The sequence below is a fragment of the Schistocerca gregaria genome, chromosome 4, assembly GCF_023897955.1.
Source record: "Schistocerca gregaria isolate iqSchGreg1 chromosome 4, iqSchGreg1.2, whole genome shotgun sequence".
NCBI classification, from domain to species: Eukaryota; Metazoa; Arthropoda; class Insecta; order Orthoptera; family Acrididae; genus Schistocerca; species Schistocerca gregaria.
Window position 1 is genome coordinate 315061282 of NC_064923.1, and position 20425 is coordinate 315081706.

General features: G+C 39.7%; 1 protein-coding gene across 2 annotated transcripts in view; it reads left to right on the plus strand.

Moving 5' to 3' along the window:
- The window catches only part of LOC126267157 (gamma-tubulin complex component 4), a 150407-nt gene that overhangs the window by 40791 nt on the left and 89191 nt on the right, over nucleotides 1-20425 (plus strand). For both annotated transcript variants that reach the window (XM_049972100.1, XM_049972103.1), the window contains exon 4: nucleotides 4406-4500. In XM_049972100.1, coding sequence (XP_049828057.1) covers nucleotides 4406-4500 — 95 coding nt within the window. The remainder of the gene's footprint in view (nucleotides 1-4405; nucleotides 4501-20425) is intronic.

A 20425-nucleotide genomic window follows, 5' to 3' on the forward strand; every position in this document is an offset into this window, starting at 1 on the left:
TTGGGAATGACATGGTGACACATTGTTAAACATTTCTTGGTATTCAGGGAGAAGTAAACTTTTTGGCTTTTATTTGAATTTTTCCAATGGCGTCCACCTGCCAGTATTTGATTTGGTGTTTGTTATAGATTTCTGTTCAGGTTATGCCGAGGTTCCATTCTGTGTCACTCCTTTTCAGCCTTAGGTTGCACAAGGGAATAGTATGCACTTAACTTGGTTGATCTTGCAACTAGAGAATTCTTGAATGCCTGTAAGTTTGCATAACAGGCTCTGTTTCCTGATTGTATCCTTTTTTTAATACATTGTCTTCTATTATTATTGCTGGTTAAGAGGACACCTAAATAACGGAAGCAGCTGACAGCTTTAAAAGATTTATTAGAGGCCTTAAGCTCATGTGGTGTTCTTCTTCCCATAGAATTGGACATTACCATTTATTGGATCTTGTTTTCATTTACTATAAGTCAAATTTTTGCTCCTTCTGATTCCATTGTTTCATACATTTTTAAAGGGTTTTTACATCTCTTGCCAAAATTGCAATATCATTTGCATATGCACATATGTGACTGGATTTCATCATTATTGTTCCTCTCGTGTTAATCTTTTGTATCGGACTTTGTAGTGCTAAAGTGAACAGGACTACAGAGAGATCATCAACCTGTTTCAATCCATCTGTAAAGGTAAAGCCCTTGCACACTTTTATGTTTGTCTTTATGTCCTTCATTATTAACTCAACTAACAGACCTTAGCTTGTCATTGATGCCCAGTTCTTTTAGTACGTTATACAGTGTTGACCCGTTAATACTATCAAAAGCTTGTTTAAAATCGACAAACAGGAAGTGGAGATCTATGTCATAGTCACAAATTTTCTCTGTTATTTGTCTAATAACAAACAGTTGGTAATAATTGCCCCTATTTGACAGGAAACCACTTTGGTATGCTCTGAGGATCTTATCAGCTCACTTCTTTATCCTTTCATTCTGCATCCTGGAAAATATTTTGTAGGTGTATTCAATAAAGCTAGGTCTCTGTATTTTTCACAGTCTTAACTATTTCCTTTTTTATTTATAGGACATATTTCAGTTCTCCAGTTCACAGGCATGCTTTCATTTTCTCATATTATGTTTGTTATTGCGTGACAACCAAATTTTATAAGTTATGATACTATTCCATCCTTAACAGGTGCATGGTTATTTCATGTCTGAAAAAAAAAAAAAAAAAAAAAAAAAAAAAACAGAATAGTTGAAAGCAAAATTTCTGGAGATAAAAGAACTAAAGGATCAGAATGAAGAAAGAAAATTCAATTACGCTATTGGAAAGATGAGAAAAAATTTTCAACCAATACAAAATCCATGTAAAATAGAAATTATATGATAATGAGTTATGAACAAAAAATGTTGCAGTGATGGGCAAAATACTTTGAAGATAAGCTCAATACCAACTCAGACCTGGTATCATGAGACCCACAAGAACTGGAAAAGTAAATACAGGCAAAAGAAGATGAAAGAGAAGCAAGAAGACCAACAATGCAGGAAGTGGAGTCGGTTATGTATTTGTAGACTTGACAGTGCTGTGCGTGGCAGCTTTGATGATTCCCCTCTGATCAATGGTGGAAAATGTTTTTGCAGTAAACATGCCTGGATTTACACAAGCTCTCTTCAGCACTTCATTTCTGCCAGTATTTCCTGCAATGAAATATAATACTGCATCATAGACATCTATTTTTTGCACATTAAGTCCACAGAATGTACTTTTTGATCATATGACCCAAATTAAATTATGTAGGCCTTCAGTCACAGTCTGGGTTTTCTCATGAAGCACATCCTCTGTAAATCAGGGTTTGCAGATTACCTCACTGGGGGTTAATTGCATTCATAACAGACATATCCTATGAACATTATACCTGAATTCCTTATACACCTTGTCATTTCTTCTTGTCTCCATCTGTAGCATTCTGTCTTGCTGCATTTTTATATTATGTTGTTAGTCTGCATTCATCATCAAACCATTTGTTTCTTTCCCTTCTTCTTATCCCAGTTGTTTCTTCTGCTGCTTCCTTAACTACTTTTATTTTTTTATTTATTTGTTAAGCATCTATTCATCATACCTTTTACATGGGATGTAGCTGACTTGGTATTAGGTTGGTGCATAAGTTTGTAGCATTTTTGTTTTGCATATTGATATTACTGTTGCTGTGGGTTTGTTTATTGATTGTCATTTTTTATTTGTAGTTCACTGTTTGTATTTGAGTTTACATATTGTTGTTTTGCCATTTGGAGATAGTGAGTGGAGCTGTGGATGCTACAAAATGGAGTGCCAAGTAGAGAAATTGGAACATTTACAACATACTCTGTTTGAGTTCAGTAGAGGTGTGACATCAGTGGAGGTGGCCAGAAACATTTGTGCCATTTATGGGAATAAATGCCATTTGACAGAGCATGGAAAGAAAATGGTTTTCTTGTTTTAAGAAGGATTGTTATGACATTAATGACTCTCCACATCCAGGAAGGTCTTTGGGGTCTGATGAAAATTGTTTAAACACATTAATCCACAATGATCCACATCAGTGTACTCAAGAACTGACAGATTTGATGAACTGTGATATTCCTTCATTGTGTGACGTTTGCATGCAGTGGGGCAGGTTCAAAAATTGGGTGTATGGATACAGCATGTTCTAAGCCAGAATTGCAAAAATTAGTGGGTGGCCTAATGTGTATCTGTGCTTGCTCATCATTGGTTGGCTGATGAACAACACCAACCGTTCCTATCCTGTTCAGTTACTGGTGATGAGAAATGATGTCTTTATGCTAACATAAGGAAAAGAAAAAAATGATTTGGGCCCAGACAAAGCAACAACTTACTGTACAAAGACCTGTGCATGTACAAAGAAGACAATGCTATGCATCTGGTAAAACAGTGATGGTGTGATGTACTGCAAATTGCTTCCCTGAGGTGTAACCCTCACTGCTGACATTTATTGCCAACAACTGAGACATCTTGCAGATGCAATCCAAGAACTCTGACCAGGAAAACTGTGTGAAGTGATGCTATTCCATGACAATGCCCAACTGCATTCTACTAGACTGACAAAAAATGTTAAACAGGAGTTGGGCTGAGAAGTCATTCTACACCCACCCTATTCACATGATCTTGCACCCTTAGATTCTCATCTTTTCCACTCTCAATTGAACAACCTCCAAGGAACTTCCTTTGTGGATGAAAATGCACTCCAAACATGGATCAACGAGTTCTTCACCTTGAAACTATGTGATCTCTAAAGTTTCAGAATTGCAAAGTCACTTCAGCATTAGCAGGCTGTTGTAAATAGTAAAGGTAACTATATTATTGATGACTAAAGTCTCTGTTAAGTGCATCTGTTGTTTTTATTAAACTTATGGAAAAACCTTATGAACTTGTGCACCAACTAAATACATTAGTACACAATTTTAAATAGGTGTTACATAACAACAACATTGGTTTAGTAAAACATTAAAATATAGTACAATCCAATACCTAGTGCAATAGATAACTAAAGAAGTTTTAGATACATAATACAAAAAAGGAAATAATTTAAATTTATGTCAACAGAGATTCATGTACAGTGTTATAGTGTCTGTCCTTACTTTCTTCATGTAGGGTGTTTCTCCCTGATACTCTTCCACATTCATTTGCCAACATGGGCATTAAAGTCTCCCATAACAAGCAGTAGGTTGTAGTTTTGTACTTTACTACATGTTCTTTCAAGGTCTTCATAAAAGTATTCTTTTATTCGTTCTTCCACTTCCTCTGTTGGAGCATATGATGATTATAGTTACATTCCTGAATTTTCCTTTTGCACATTTTAAAGTGCAGACTGTATGTATACATGTATTTAATTTCCATCTTGCATTTTATGTTTCACAGGGCAGTTATGTGATACATTCTAATTCATAACATACACATTTGATTTGGATCCAATAGGTATCACTACATAAGCAGGTCATTCCTGTCGCTCTCTGCTTTTTGGCATCACAGCAGGTGACTTTGACTGAAATTTTACATTAGAAGAAGGAACGGAATTTTCAGGGTAGTTATGAATGAAGCAGGCAAAAACAAAACTGTTTTATGTTGTCTTTGTGGAAATAGCTTTATCATAATGGGGCTCCATTTTATTACTTTGAATCATTGATAGTCTGATTCCTGTTTTTTTTGAAAGCACAATCTATTTGCAGTGAGGAAGCAGTTAATACAGACAGACAACTAAAACAAACTTGTAACTGAGGGCTTGCTGTTTTGTGCCTGCTCTATGAAATATTTACTAATTTTTTAGTAACCATTAGTCCATTAGTGATGTGAAATTGTTGAAGGGTACTGATGTCATCATTTTGTGGTAATGATGCAGAGTCACTCATAACAGTTGTTTTTGCAGATAAAAGAACAGAACATCTATGGGTGCAGTCTCCTGGGTTTTGTGCACAGATACTTGTTAACTGGAGTGAATGATGTGAAATCTGCAATGAAATGGTGAGTGGATTCATTCTCATCTTTTTGTTTTTAGGATGAAACACAGTGTTAGTGTATCACTGAAATTCATCCTCTGGATGTTACAGAAGACAAGACATGTTACGTAGGGTGTGTTATCTTGGATGTCAATGAATATTTTTCAATGTGCTCCCATGCTGGCCTCGATTTTCATAAGGAATTCTTGTTTAGTGTGCAGCACTACGTCTCCCCACTGAATCCCACACGTTTGATGCGATTTAAGTTGGGGGGGTTGGGCAGACCAGTTCATGCGCTGAATATCCTCTCGTGCCAAAGGCTCCTCCTCCTGCACTGCTGAGTGGAGTCACATCCCTGAGAAGACACACATAGGGAAGGGGAGTACATTGTCATAATTATACTGAGTGATAGGTGTACTGTGTTCAGAGATTTGGAGGTCAGTGTGTCCATGCAATATTATGCCTCTCCCCACTATTACACCTGGACCATCTAAATGATTGTGTTCGACAATGTTCCTGGGTGCTTTACGTATTGCAGCCTCTTGCCATATGAGAGTACATCTGGCATTGTTGAACATGATGGTTTTGATGGTCCAGGTGTTGTAATGTGAGGAGACAGTGTTACATGGACATATGATCTCCAAATCTTTGAACATGGTACAGTCATTGGTCAACATTATTGTGAAACTGTACATCTTTCCCATGCGTGTCTTTTCAGGAGCACATTCAGCCGTGACTTCATTTTTATCGAACACTGCAGGTAGACGTGGTCTTGGAATGAGAGGATATTTAGCAAACTGGCTGGCCTGCCCATTTCTCCAACTTAAATCCCATTGAGCCATCCAAGGTGATCATACATCTTGCTGAAAACTGTGTCCTGCCTTTTGCAGTGTCTGAAATTCCTAGTGGATCTTCAAGGATTGTGTGTAATTATTGTCTTCAAATAAAAGTGTCATTTCTATCTATTTCTTTGTATATTTCTTCCAGTTACATTCTGTACTGTGCTTTAGCAGTTCTTTCTGTGTTCAGTACAAGTTTCACTGAGACACATCATGCAAAAGTTATTTTCTTTGTTAAGGTTTGCGCACCAGTGTGTAGTGGCAGTAGCAGATTTATGCATTGTCTGCAGTCACTTAAGTGTGTATAAGAGCAGCAAATATTTGTATAGCCTTTATAAAATAGTAAATCATGTGTCAGTGAGTACTGCATATCTGAGTTACACCCAGTCCCAGACCAAAAATGTATCTTAAGATACATTGCACTGGGTGTAACTCAGATATGGACAGTTTTTTAGATAACTACAGGATCACCCTATCAGTTGATCTTTTCCATGGAGTAGCTTAGTTATTTGGTCAGTTGTTTATTCACTAGTAAATTATTTGCAAAATAATATCAGACTTCATCTTAATTGAAAACTGCAACATAAAAAAACTAATTCAAACATTTCATAATATTACATTATCGAAAAATACTTCTACACTGTTCAGATGTATCAACACATCATTCTGCTGAATTCTTCATGTTGTCCCCTGGCCAGTCTGAAAAATCTGAGTCAATGCTTCATCATAATTAGTTGATGTTGAGCTCAAGAGACTGGAAAAAGGATAGAATATTCCATCACAGAGCCTCGGCATATGATTTTACAGTAATGCCACTAAACCATTGCAATTTATAGCAGAATGACAGTTATGTATTACCAGTTAATATCACTCACCAGTCCCTACTCTGTGTTATCCAAATAACCCTTGATTTTATAGTATAAATTATTTAAGAAGTATGCCTTAACTTATGTTTTAAATATTTGGATTTTAATTCCACTTTAATCTTCTTGGGCAGTGTATTGTAAATTTTATTCCCTTCTAGAAAATGCTGTTTTGTATTTGTTTGCTCTTGGTAAATGTAAGTTTAGGTGGCTTCTGTTCAGAAATCAATAATTCTGCTGTTCATGAGTTACTCTTCTTGATGTGCATAACAGATTGGTAGATGTACTCACGGGGTACAGCAGGAGTTCCAAACTGTTTAAACAGATATTTACAGGGAACTCAGTTTACTAGTTTCGTTACTGTTGTAAAGGCCCTTTTCTGTATTGGTAAGACTGTGTCAACATATTGTGCATGGAGCTCCCAAAATGATTCCTCTTTCTGAAGCAAATCGGCAACCGAGGGTGTCTTTCTTCAGGGTTCCAAAAATATGGAAATCACATGGGGGGAGAGATCTATAACTGTATGAAGAATGTGCGAGGCCTTTCCCAGTGAAATTTTCTACTGTAGTTCTAACAACCTTGGCAACATGTGGACCAGCAGATCATTTGCTTTGGATGAAGAGGTGCATGACTGGGTACAGTCATCGTTCTGAAGGTGACTACAAATATGTTTCCATGAAGCCTCGAGGTGTGTCGTAATTCTCAGTCAGTTTTGTGTGCCGTCGCACTGCATGCCATTGCCTCGCTGTTGAGATACAGTGTCTTTTGTCTATGGGCATATGAGTGGCTGGAAGTGACAGACAATAAGCTGTGTCTTGTGAAGCCCACAACAAGGCAATGGCGTACTTTCTTCCAGCCATGTTGGTGGGATGAGGTCCTCCTTATTCCTCTTTGCATAGGCTACAGCCCTATAATGCATGGCTTCTTGCTCTGGCGAGAGAAACTTCCAATGTGTGGTGCTTGTAACATACAGATCACTGTGTGTCACATTTTATTAGACTGTGTTTTATTTTCAGACCAGAGATGTTGGGCGGATTTGCAGACAGACCTGCTGTCTATTTTAAGTGACTTTCCGATGACTGTGGTTAGAGTTTTGAAGGTTCTTGAATTGTCCACCATGTTTCATCATATTTCAGGGAAGCAGTTTATGTATTGCCAGGGTGACTGGCTCACTCATATTTTTTTGTAATTAGACAGCCTGTCACATTTGCCTGTGGCATTGTTTTAGCTCTTGTGTTGTTTTACTTGGGCATGGCATCTTTCACACTCACTCCATTGTCTTAAAGCCTGTGAGATACAGAGATTGTGAGAGTGAATGTGAGTGAGGTGGAGTGTCATTTCATATGTTTCATTCTCACTGTGTGTGACAATTTTAGTGATTTTTATCCGCATCTGTTTCTCTTCAGACGTGTCAGGCAACTGATAACCTCAGTGTTGGGCACTCATACGAGTGTAAGTCAAATGAAAATCTTAAACGCTTTTTTAAATATTATTTATTGTGCAGAAGGGGTACAAAGCTGTATCACCTTTCAACATAATCACCAATCTCCCCCATTCTCAATGCAAGTCCTCCACACTTACAAAGTGCATATATTCCTTTAGAAAAAAATTCTTTTGGTATTCCACGCAACCACTCGTGCACAGTGTGGCATACCTCTTCATCAGAATGAAACTTCTTTCCTCCCATTGTGTCTTTGAGTGGTCCAAACACATGGAAGTCACTTGGGGCAAGGCCTGGTGAGTATGGTGGATGCGGAAGACACTCAAAATGCTGGTCTGTGATTCTTGCAACTATTGTACGGGCAGTGTGGGGCCTTGCATTGTCATGTTGCAAAAGGACACCTGCTGACAGCAATCCACGTTGCTTTGATTAGATTGCGGGCCACAGATGATTTTTTGGGAGATCTGTGTTTGATGCACTAGTGACAGTGGTCCCTCTATGCATGCAATGCTCCAAAATGACACCTTTTTCGTCTCAAAACCGAGTCAGCATAACCTCCCGTGCTCATGGTTCTCTCCAAAACTTATTTGGTTTTGATGACGAGAAATGCCACCATTCCTTGTTCGCTCTCTTCATTTCCGGTTGGTGGAAGTAAACCCTGGCTTTGTCCCCAGTAACGATTCTTTCAAGGAAGCCATCACCTTCTTGTTCAAAGTGCCAAAGAAATTTTTCACAAGCATCAACATGTCGTTTTCTCATTTCAGGAGTCAGCTGCCATGGTACCCATCTTGCAGACACTTTGTGAAACTGGAGCACATCATGCTCAGTGTGGTGTGCTGAGCCATGACTAATTTGTAAACACGGTGCAATGTCATTCAGTGTCACTCAGCAGTTTTGCTTCCCTATGGCTTCGACTGCTGCAATGTTCTGTGAAGTCACAACACGTTGTGCCTGACCTGGATGAGGTGCATCTTCCACTGAAGTCACACCATTTGCGAACTTCTTATTCCATTTGTAGACGTGCTGCTGTGACAAACATGCATCACCATACTGAATCTCCATTCGTCGATGAATTTCAATATGTTTCACACTTTCACTACGCAAAAACCGAATAAGAGAATGCTGTTCTTCCCTGGTGCAAGTTGCAAGTGGGACAGCCATCTTTATACTGATATTGAGACGGTATGTGTGCATCTGCACTATGCTGCCACCTACAGGCCATTCTGCACGCTGTTTGTAGCACACTTACCAACTTACAGGATAAAGGCGTGAAATTTCTATTTGTTGTTACAAATTTTCCTCCCCCCATGAGCCATGGACCTTCCCGTTAGTGGGGAGGCTTGCGTGCCTCAACGATACAGATAGCCGTACCGTAGGTGCAACCACAATGGAGGGGTATCTGTTGAGAGGCCAGACAAACATGTGGTTCCTGAAGAGGGGCAGCAGCCTTTTCAGTAGTTGCAGGGGCAACAGTCTGGATGATTGACTGATCTGGCCTTGTAACACAAACCAAAACGGCCTTGCTGTTTTGGTACTGCGAACGGCTGAAAGCAAGGGGAAACTAGAGCCGTAATTTTTCCCGAGGGCATGCAGCTTTACTGTATGGTTAAACGGTGATGGCGTCCTCTTGGGTAAAATATTCCGGAGGTAAAATAGTCCTCCATTCGGATCTCCGGGTGGGGACTACTCAAGAGGACGTCGTTATAAGGAGAAAGAAAACTGGCAGTCTACAGGTCGGAGTGTGGAATGTCAGATCCAGGAAAGAGGAAGCCGTCTGGTACAATTTTGCACAGAGCATAACTTAATCATAGCTAACACTTGGTTCAAGAATCATAAAAGAAGGTTGTTTACATGGAAGAACCCTGGAGATACTATAAGGTATCAGATATATTATATAAAGGTAAGACAGAGATTCAGGAACCAGGTTTTAAATTGTGGGACATTTCCAGGGGCAAATGTGGACTCTGACCACAATCTATTGCTTCTGAACTTTAGATTAAAACTGAAGAAATTGCAAAAAGGTGGGAATTCAAGGAGATGGTACCTGGATAAACTGACTAAACCAGAGGTTGTACAGAGTTTCAGGGACAGCGTAAGTGAACAATTGACAGGAATGAGGGGAAAGAAATACAGTAGAAGACAAATGGGTAGCTCTGAGAGATGTAGTAGTGAAGGCATCAGAGGATCAAGTAGGTAAAAAGACGAGGGCTAGTAGAAATCCTTCGGTAACAAAAGAAATATTGAATTTAATCAATGAAAGGAGAAAATATAAAAATGCATTAAATGAAGCAGGCAAAAAGAAATACAAACGTCTCAAAAATGAGGTTGACAGGAAGTGCAAAATGGCTAAGCAGGGATGGCTAGAGGACAAATGTAGGGATGTGGAGGCTTATCTCACTAGGGGTAAGATAGATACTGCCTACAGGAAAATTAAAAGAGACCTTTGGAGAAAAGAGACCCACTTGTATGAATATCAAGAGCAGAAGATGGAAACCCAGTTCTAAGCAAAGAGGGGAAAGCAGAAAGGTGGAAGGAGTATATAGAGGGTCTATACAAGGGTGATGTACATGAGGACAATATTATGGAAATGGAAGAGGATATAGATGAAGATGAAATGGGAGATACGATACTGCGTGAAGAGTTTGACAGAGCACTGAAAGACCTGAGTCGAAACGAGGCCCCAGGAGTAGACAACATCCCATTAGAACTACTGACGGCCTTGGGAGAGGCAGTCTTGACAAAACTCTACCATCTGGTGAGCAATATGTATGAGGCAGGCGAAATACCCTCAGACTTCAAGAAGAATATAATAATTCCAATCCCAAAGAAAACAGGTGTTGACAGATGTGAAAATTACGGAACTATCAGTTTAATAAGCCACAGCTGCAAAGTACTAACGCGAATTATTTACAGAGAAATGGAAAAACTGGTAGAAGCCGATCTCGGGGAAGATCAGTTTGGATTCCGTAGAAATATTGGAACACGTGAGGCAATACTGACCTTACGACTTATCTTAGAGGAAAGATTAAGGAAAGGCAAACATGCATTTCTAGCATTTGTAGACTTAGAGAAAGCTTTTGACTGGAATACTCTCTTCCAAATTCTAAAGGTGGCAGGGGTAAATACAGGGAGCAAAAGGCTATTTACATCTGAAATTTTCCCGGCGTATTTGTTCTTCTAATAATTTCCGGGTATGCAGCCGGATCCCGTCGACATTCTGCCATGATATTTCGGCCCAGAGACGTCCGGCCATCATCAGGTGAGTACACAACTACTGAAGAGCCCAGGTGCAGTCGCGGTATTTATGCCGATTCTCGCGCACATGTTGACATGCGCGGCATAGCAGAGTTGTACGTGCTGCCCTCGGTGGTGAAAGTAAAAGATCATCTAGTCATTGAGTATCGAATGACGCTGTCTATTCCGCTGTGAATGTATAATTTTAATTACAGGATTCCAATTTTTATCCAGTTGAAAGCCGTTGTCACGATTTATAAGATTATCGGCAAGACGTATTTCCACTGATTCCTTGATTACGGAATCCCAAAATCCGGAAACCGGAGCTAAAATTTTTGTTCCGTTGTATTCCATCGAATGTCCCAATGAAATACAGTGCTCTGCTACTGCCGATTTTGACGGTTGCCGCATACGGGTGTATCTTTCATGTTCTGTACATCGTTCATGCAGAGCCACATTCACAGGGAATTTTGTAGACGCCTGCTTTCTTCAGTTGTAAATCGTCTTTAACGGATCGAACCAGGGCCCGGTTCTTTGCTGGTGGACGGAAGATAACCTTGATTTTATTCTTCTTCAGTAATCGGCCTATTTTCGACGACACATTCCCAGCGTATGGAAGAAACGCAGTTGATTTAAAGTCGTCATCAGCGTCGTCAGTGCGCTGCTTCTTGTTATGACAGTTGCGCATGGCCTTTCTTATTTGGCGTGAAGTGTAGCCATTCTCTTTAAAAATCTTCTCCAAGTGTTCTAATTCTGCGTGGAGGTTTTCATCGTCCGATATTACATGCGCTCGATGTATTAAGGTACTGAGAACACCGGCTGTTTGTGCTGGGTGGTGGCAGCTTGACGCCTGGAGATACAGATCTGTGTGAGTCAGTTTCCTGTACACGGAATGTCCTAATGACCCATCATTTTTACGGCATACTAGCACGTCTAGAAATGGTAAAGTGCCATCTTTTTCGATCTCCATCTTGAATTTGATGTTCTCATGTAAAGAGTTTAAATGGTGAAGGAATTTCTCCAGTTCCTGTCTGCCATGAGGCCATACAACAAAAGTATCATCTACGTACCGCCAGAAGACCGTAGGCTTTAAGACAGCAGACTCAAGTGCTTTCTCCTCAAAGTCCTCCATAAAGAGATTAGCTACCACAGGGGACAAAGGGCTCCCCCATGGCGACGCCGTCCGTTTGTTCAAAGAATTCGTCATTGAATAAAAAGTACGTTGAGGAGAGTATATGTTCAAACAAGGCCGTCATTTCGGCACTGAATAAGTTACCAATAAGATGTAACGATTCCATTAAAGGCACTTTGGTAAATAGTGAGACCACATCAAAGCTGACTAATAAATCCGAGCTGCTAAGCTTAACTTCCTTCAAGCGACTGACAAAATCCTCGTAGTTACGTATATGGTGGCAACACTTACCCACATATGGCTTTAGTAGTGAGGCCAGATATTTTGTTGTAGAATAGGTGGCAGCACCAATATTACTCACTATTAATCGTAGTGGGGCACCATCCTTGTGTATCTTGGGAAGACCGTAGAGTCTTGGTGGTACTGCATTGTGTGGTCTCAATCTCTTGATAACTTGTTCAGGTAGAGAACAGTCGTTCAAAAGGGTAGCAGTTTTCCTTGATATTCGGCTTGTTGGGTCCTTTCCAATTCTGCGGTACGTGGAATCATTTAGCTGACAATATATCATCTCGTTGTAGGCTTCCCTTGTCAGAAGAACTGTGGCGTTACCCTTATCCGCAGGCAGTACGACTGTGCTAGTATCTTCTCTGAGGCTGCGGAGAGCAGCTCTTTCAGCTGGCGAGATGTTACTCCGTTGTGGCGCACATTTCAACAACGTTCGGCAAGATTCACGTCGAATTTCGTCTGCATTATCCGCAGGGAGACGTCTAATGGCTTCCTCAATGGAACTGATGAAATCTGTTAAAGGCAGTGAAGCAGGAGTAGGGGCGAAGTTTAAACCTTTTGCAAGCACTGACATCGTCGCATCGTCAAACGATTTCTTCGTAAGGTTCACCACAGATCGTCCAGAGATAGCTTCTTGCGGCTTTCGTGTTACGAGTTGGCTAAACTTCGCACTTTGCCTGTTCGTACTGTTCCTGTGAGCCCAGTCTGCCTTGGCCCAGGATACACCGTCAATAGAGTCCCAGCTAAGGCAAGAACATCTTTGCTGCAATCTTCAGATGTAAATAATATAAATTCCTGGCAACAGCGTCTAACTCACGATGAGTATAACGGATTCGTTCTCTTAATAAAGCCAGACTCGCCTTGCGTTTTATATTGTTGACAGCCACACTATTAATAAAATGAACAACTCTGGCGAAAGTTGGAATCAAGTTATTGTTTCTACATTTCAGTAAAAAATTTAGTGAACACAGCAACCTGGCTCTTTTCTCACGTAATTTATCCAGTACGTGGATATCCTGAACCATCTCCTCCCCGTAAAGGTATTTGATGTGACTTCTGAAATTTTCCCAGCGTATTTGTTCTTCTAATAATTTCCGGGTATGCAGCCGGATCCCGTCGACATTCTGCCACGATATTTCGGCCCAGAGACGTCCGGCCATCATCAGGTGAGTACACAACTACTGAAGAGCCCAGGTGCAGTCGCGGTATTTATGGAATCCTGTTATTAAAATTATACATTCATAGCGGAATAGACAGCGTCATTCGATACTCAATGACTAGATGATCTTTTACTTTCACCACCGAGGGCAGCACATACAACTCGGCTATGCCGCGCATGTCAACACGTGCGCGAGAATCGGCATAAATACCGCGACTGCACCTGGGCTCTTCAGTTGTTGTGTACTCACCTGATGATGGCCGGACGTCTCTGGGCCGAAATATCGTGGCAGAATGTCGACTGGACTGGATCCGGCTGCATACCCGGAAATTATTAGAAGGCTATTTACAATTTGTACAGAAACCAGAGGGACATCAAAGGGAAGCAGTGGTTGAGAAGGGAATGAGACAGGGTTTTAGCCTATCCCCGGTGTTATTCAATCTGTATACTAAGCAAGCAATAAAGGAAACAAAAGAAAAGTTCGGAGTAGGTATTAAAATCCACGGAGAAGAAATAAAAACTTTGAGGTTCGCCGATGACATTGTAATTCTGTCAGAGACAGCAAAGGACTTGGAAGAGCAGTTGAACGGAATGGACAGTGTCTTGAAAGGAGGATATAAGATGAACATCAACAAAAGCAAAATGAGGATAATGGTATGTAGTCGAATTAAATTGGGTGATGCTGAGGGAATTAGATTAGGAAATGAGACACTTAAAGTAGTAAAGGAGTTTTGCTATTTGGGGAGCAAAATAACTGATGATGGTCGAAGTAGAGAGGATTTAAAATGTAGACTGGCAATGGAAAGGTAAGCGTTTCTGAAGAAGAGAAATTTGTTAGCATCGAGTATAGATTTAAGTGTCAGGAAGTCATTTCTGAAAGTATTTGTATGGAGTGTAGCCATGTATGGAAGTGAAACGAGGACGATAAATAGTTTGGACAAGAAGAGAATAGAAGAGTTCGAAATGTGTTGCCTCAGAAGAATGCTGAAGATTAGATGGATAGATCACATAACTAATGAGGAGGTATTGAATAGAATTGGGGAGAAGAGGAGCTTGTGGCACAACTTGACTAGAAGAAGGGATCGGTTGGTAGGACATGTCCTGAGGCATCAAGGGATCACAAATTTAGCATTGGAGGGCAGCGTGGAGGGTAAAAATCTTAGAGGGAGACCAAGAGATGAATACACTAAGCAGATTCAGAAGGATGTAGGTTGCAGTAGGTACTGGGAGATGAAGGAGCTTGCACAGGGTAGATTAGCATGGAGAGCTGCATCAAACCAGTCTCAGGACTGAAGACCACAACAACATAGTACAAATTTAAGGTTTTCATTTGACTCACCCTCGTAAAATCAAAACACACACATTGGCAATCTTGTGTCACAGTGGTATAAAAGTGTTAACAATTATGGCAATTGCTCTTGAATGAATAAACAGTTTACTTTCCTTATAGGTTTCTGTACCTTAATTCATAGAAAAGAAGTCCTTATAGGTTCATTCTGTTGTCAATCTGTCTGTCTGACTGTTCAAAAACCTTTCTCTGGAATGAGCAGACATATCAAGTTGAAATAGGGATATCACGTAAAAGGTCTGACAATGTAAAAAAAGGGGACCCTTCTAAGTCAATGCAATCGAAAGATACGGCCATTTATGTGTGTAATTTTGAATCTTGTACACTCGTGCATCATAACCTGCAGGGTACTTTCTGTTGACCTGGGGTCATGAAATTTTGCAAGATGTAAAGTTTCACAAAAAAGGAAAATCATTAATTTGTAATTATATCATGGGAAAAAAAATATTTCTTTTGACATTTGTTATCCAACTTCAAAAGTCTTGGAATCCCTGGCACCTATATCTTGCCAGTAACAATGTTGATAATAGGCAAAAATCATTGAGATCCTATATTCCTGGAATGGTTGAACTGTCTGTATACATAATTAGGTTCGTACAAAACCCTCAGTGCATGAGTCCCACTCACACCTAGTCAATTTTGTTCTCATCTGTCTTGTTTTCACTTGACTGCACCTTATACATCTAGACATAAGTAGAGACATGTACAAGTAATTCTCATTACTCGTCTACCTAAATACGTGAACAAGTACTCTATACTGGTTTCCACTTTAATATTACGTATATCTACTTATTACTTTAATAATCAGTACTAATACACTCATCAAGTAAATAATCCTTTGGTCAATATTGAGATTACTCTGAAGGAATTCAGCTGACTAGTATGCTTCATTTTTAATCCAGATCTCTAATATCTGCTTAAATTTATAAAAAGGTAGCATTTTTACTGTTTGTGGTAGTTTATTGTACAGTTTTAACCTTTGATGTTCGTGACTCTTGTTCAGCAGTTATTGCCTGGAAAGTAGTACACCTTATGGCAGTTTTTTGTTTTTTGTATTGTGCAGATTTGCATTCAATCCCAGAGTAAATTTCTTGGTTTTCTTTGCTTGGTTTTTACAGAAATCACTATGGCCCAGTCCTAAGATATATGCGACTGCTTCCTTCTGCCATCTGAATACACAGTTTGACACTGGTGACCTGTAGACAGTTTTGTAAAATCAGTAGAAACTGTTGTCAATTCTGGCACCACTTAGAAATATACGAGGTCTACGCTTACCTTTTACTTATTGTACATGGTCTCCTTTTAAATACCCTCCTCCACAATTGATAACCTCTCCCAAAACCGTTTCTACTTCCAGAAGCAGTCTTTGTATGGCTCTTGCTGGATCATGTGAAGTGCCATGTGCTAATTTTCTTTTATCTCACCTATCATTGCAAATTTACATCCTTTCAACTGGGTTTTAAATTTGGGGGGGGGGGGGGGGGGGGAAGGGGGGGCAAGGTCTGGAAAGTACGGAGGATGAGGCAGCTCACTGATTTTGTTTTTTGTGCTGTAGTCATGAACCATCAGGGATGAGAATGTGACTGCATTATCATGATGCAAGAGCCAAGAATTGTCTCACCACATTTCACGCCATTTGCTTCTCACAGGCATCGTAAAACATCCGAGTGGCACCATTCATTAACAGTTTGTCACTGTGGCACAAATTCATGATGAACTAATCCCTCAAAGTCAAAGAAAACTATCAGCTTGGCTTTGATGTTTGATCTGAACATGATGAGCTTTTTTGGTCTAGGGGAACCTTTCCTGACCCATTGTGAAGAGTGAGCCTTGTCTCAGCATCATAAGCGTAGGCCCACTTCTCATCAGTTTTGATTCTCTTAAGAAACATCTCATTCTCATTTGCACAATCCAAAAGCACTTCACAAATTGTGAGGCTAAGGTCTTTCTGGTCTTGACTCATGAGCCATGGGATGAATTTGGTGACAATGTGATGCATTCCAAGATACTATGTCAGGATTTCATAACACAATCCAACTGAAATGTCACATTCTTCTCCAATCTCTTGGACAGTCAGTCTTGACATTGCTGACATGAGCATCGGTAGACATCGGTAGACGGTGAAGGCATGTTGACTATCAACGAGGGTCATCTTCAACAATTATCTGAGCATTTTTAAGCTGTGTGAACCATTCGTAACACTGAGTACGGCTTAAGCACTCATCATGATAGGCTTCCTGCATCTTTTGGTGTGTGTCTGTAAATGTTTTCTTGAGTTTCATGCAAAATTTAATATGGTCACATTGTTCCTCTACTCTGTCATCTCGAAATTCGCAAACTGTGTGACATAATGTTCTACCCAGTACGTCATAGAACAATAACTAACAGACATACAGCAATGAAACTTCTGGCAGTTGCACATTAAATACAGCAGGCATGTGTGGGGATGCCAACCACATTTTGCTCCAACACAGCATTGGGGCAAAAATACCAATTTTATGGAATTTTTTGAACAGATCTCATTTTTGAAATTAATGTTAACACTCCACAGTTTGCATGTAATTAATGCGGCTAGTTTGCTGAAGTTATTGTCATCATCATCGTCCTCATCTTCGTTTCCCTTTTACCCAACACCAAGCTGAATTGGGACATTTGTGATCCTTCTCCACTTTACTTTGATCCATTCTTCATCTGTAATTGTATTCCAGTCAGTGTTTCTTCTTTCTTAACTGGTCATGATCACATCAAACAAACTCGCTATGGGCCTCCTCCCCATTATTTTTGCTACTTGGGTTATGAGTGTGAGCAGTTAATAGTCATCACATACTCTCCTGCCACCCTTCTTGAACACTGGAATTATTATTCCTTTTCTCCACTCTTCAGGCATACATTTCTTAGTCCGTATGCATCTTAGCAATCTACTGTATAGCCATTGTACTTCAGTAGATCCAACTGCCTTTATCATCTCCACATGTATTTCGCTTACCCCAGCTACGTACCTTCCCTGTTTTCATCCTCCTAACTGCTAGTTGCACTTCTAATATTGTAGTATCTTAGCTGGAGTCAATGAAATTAATGTAACTTGACTGATTAGTGAGCCTTCAAATTTTCTGTAAATTGCAAGAATGTTCTGCGTAAAGGAAAGACGAGGGTAATAATCAGGATAATATGTGAAAGAATGGGTCTATACCCTAATAAAATTTTAGACTAAGATGACCATTAATTATAAAAAAATGTTATATAACTGCAATTGGCTCATTTATTACAGAGTGAAGACATGAACATGCAACAAAAAATATTTATACTGGTCCATCATTGTAACCTAAAGTCCTGTGTAAGGGGACGACTGCAAAAGGTGGTTGGCTGGAATATGGCTAAGATTGATTCTGCCCTAGACCACTGTGCAATAATAATCTTGCTATTTTCACAGAACTGAGACTGTAAGTTATACATGATATTGTGGAGCAGGCCATTGTATCAATGAGCTTGGGTTCTGAATAAAGTGAAATGGTAGTTGTCTGCAATTCTGTGTTCAGTGCGCAGTCCTGAAGGTGTGAATAACATTTGACACATTATTCAGTGGTGGGGAAGGTGCCTTGCATGCAAAGTGTCATAAACAAACAAGTAGCGATACAAGGCCATGCATGCGGCAGGTGGTCCAGGTCACAATTTTAGTTCTTTCTCTAGGCCACAGGCAGTAGCAGACCACATGCAAGAGACTGCAGCTATCAAACACTTCTGTAGTGAACTAGTTGTCAGGTTTTGGTAAGATTGTTGAAAAACTGTTTCTTAGGAGATGAACAGCCTTCTTAAGTAAAGAAATGATAATAAGTGATTCACAACAAGTGATTAACAACATGGTTTCAGAACTGACAGATCAGCACATTCAGCTATTTCACCATCCTAGATGAAATTCTAGCTGCAGCATAGAATAAGCAACATGTTTCTAACATATTTCTTGACCTTTGTAAAGCTTCCGATGTAATAGGTCATCACATCCTGTTGCAGTAGCTAAGAAATAAGAGGCCTACAAACCAGGTAGATCCACTCTTGCCTGCGTGATAATCAACAAATTGCTCAAATAAAATACAAAGATATAAAAATTCACAAAATTTCTAATTTATATAGTAATGCACAAAAAAAAATAGGTATGGAGTCCCTCAAGGGTTAGTCCTTGGGCCCATTCTTTTCATTCTGTATTTTAATAACCTTCCTGAAAAGTTAACTAAAAGGACAACAGTACTTTTTGCATATGACACAAATATTCTAATTAAGTCATGTGGTAAAGACAGCCTACAAAATCAGCTACAGATGTAATACAAGATATAACACAGTACAAATAAGTTAATGATACATTTTGAAACAACTGGGTCAGTCAGTTTTTATACTTAACAGAAACGCCATCCGGCATCATCAATTTTTAACGCTGATGAAAAAACTGTCTCATCTGCAAATGTGACAAAATTTTTAGGTATATGTATCCAGATTAACGCGAAACAGGAGACAGCCATGAATAATGTAAATAAAAGGTTGAAACACTTACATGTGCTGTAAGAATCCTCTCACAAAATGCAAGTTCTGCATCAGTAGTCACAATGTACCATCACAGTATCCATTCACTACAGATGGGGAACTCCATACGTAGCAGAAAAACATTTAGGCTACAAAAAAAGATTATTAGAATAACAACACATGCTAAATACAAAGACTTATATAGATCAATATTTAAAGAGTCTCAGTATACTGCCTCTTCCTTGTTTATATATCTTGAAAAAATAAAATATCTTCAGAAGAATAAAATATCTACAAGTGTAATTGAGATTTCCATTTTTATGATATTAGACTGCCCTCTCCCCATGAACCATGGACCTTGCCGTTGGTGGGGAGGCTTGCGTGCCTCAGTGATACAGATAGCTGTACCGTAGGTGCAACCACAATGGAGGGGTATCTGTTGAGAGGCCAGACAAACGTGTGGTTCCTGAAGAGGGGCAGCAGCCTTTTCAGTAGTTGCAGGGGCAACAGTCTGGATGATTGACTGATCTGGCCTTGTAACACTAACCAAAATGGCCTTGCTGTGCTGGTACTGCGAACGGCTGAAAGCAAGGGGAAACTACAGGTGTAATTTTTCCGAGGGTATGCAGCTTTACTGTATGGTTAAATGATGATGGCGTCCTCTTGGGTAAAATATCCCAGAGGTAAAATAGTCCCCTATTCGGATCTCCGGGCGGGGACTACTCAAGAGGATGCCATTATCAGGAGAAAAAAAAATGGCATTCTATGGGTCGGAGCGTGGAATGTCAGATCCCTTAATCAGGCAGGTAGGATAGAAAATTTAAAAAAGGAAATGGATAGGTTAAAGTTAGATATAGTGGGAATTAGTGAAGTTCGGTGGCAGGAGGAACAAGACTTTTGGTCAGGTGAATACAGGGCTACAAATACAAAATCAAATAGGGGTAATGCAGGAGTAGGTTTAATAATGAATAAAAAAGTAGGAGTGCAGGTAAGCTACTACAAACAGCATAGCAAATGCATTATTGTGGCCAAGATAGATAAAAAGCCCATGCCTACCACAGTAGTACAAGTTCATATGCCAACTAGCTCTGCAGATAATCAAGGAATTGATGACATGTATGATGAGATAAAAGAAAT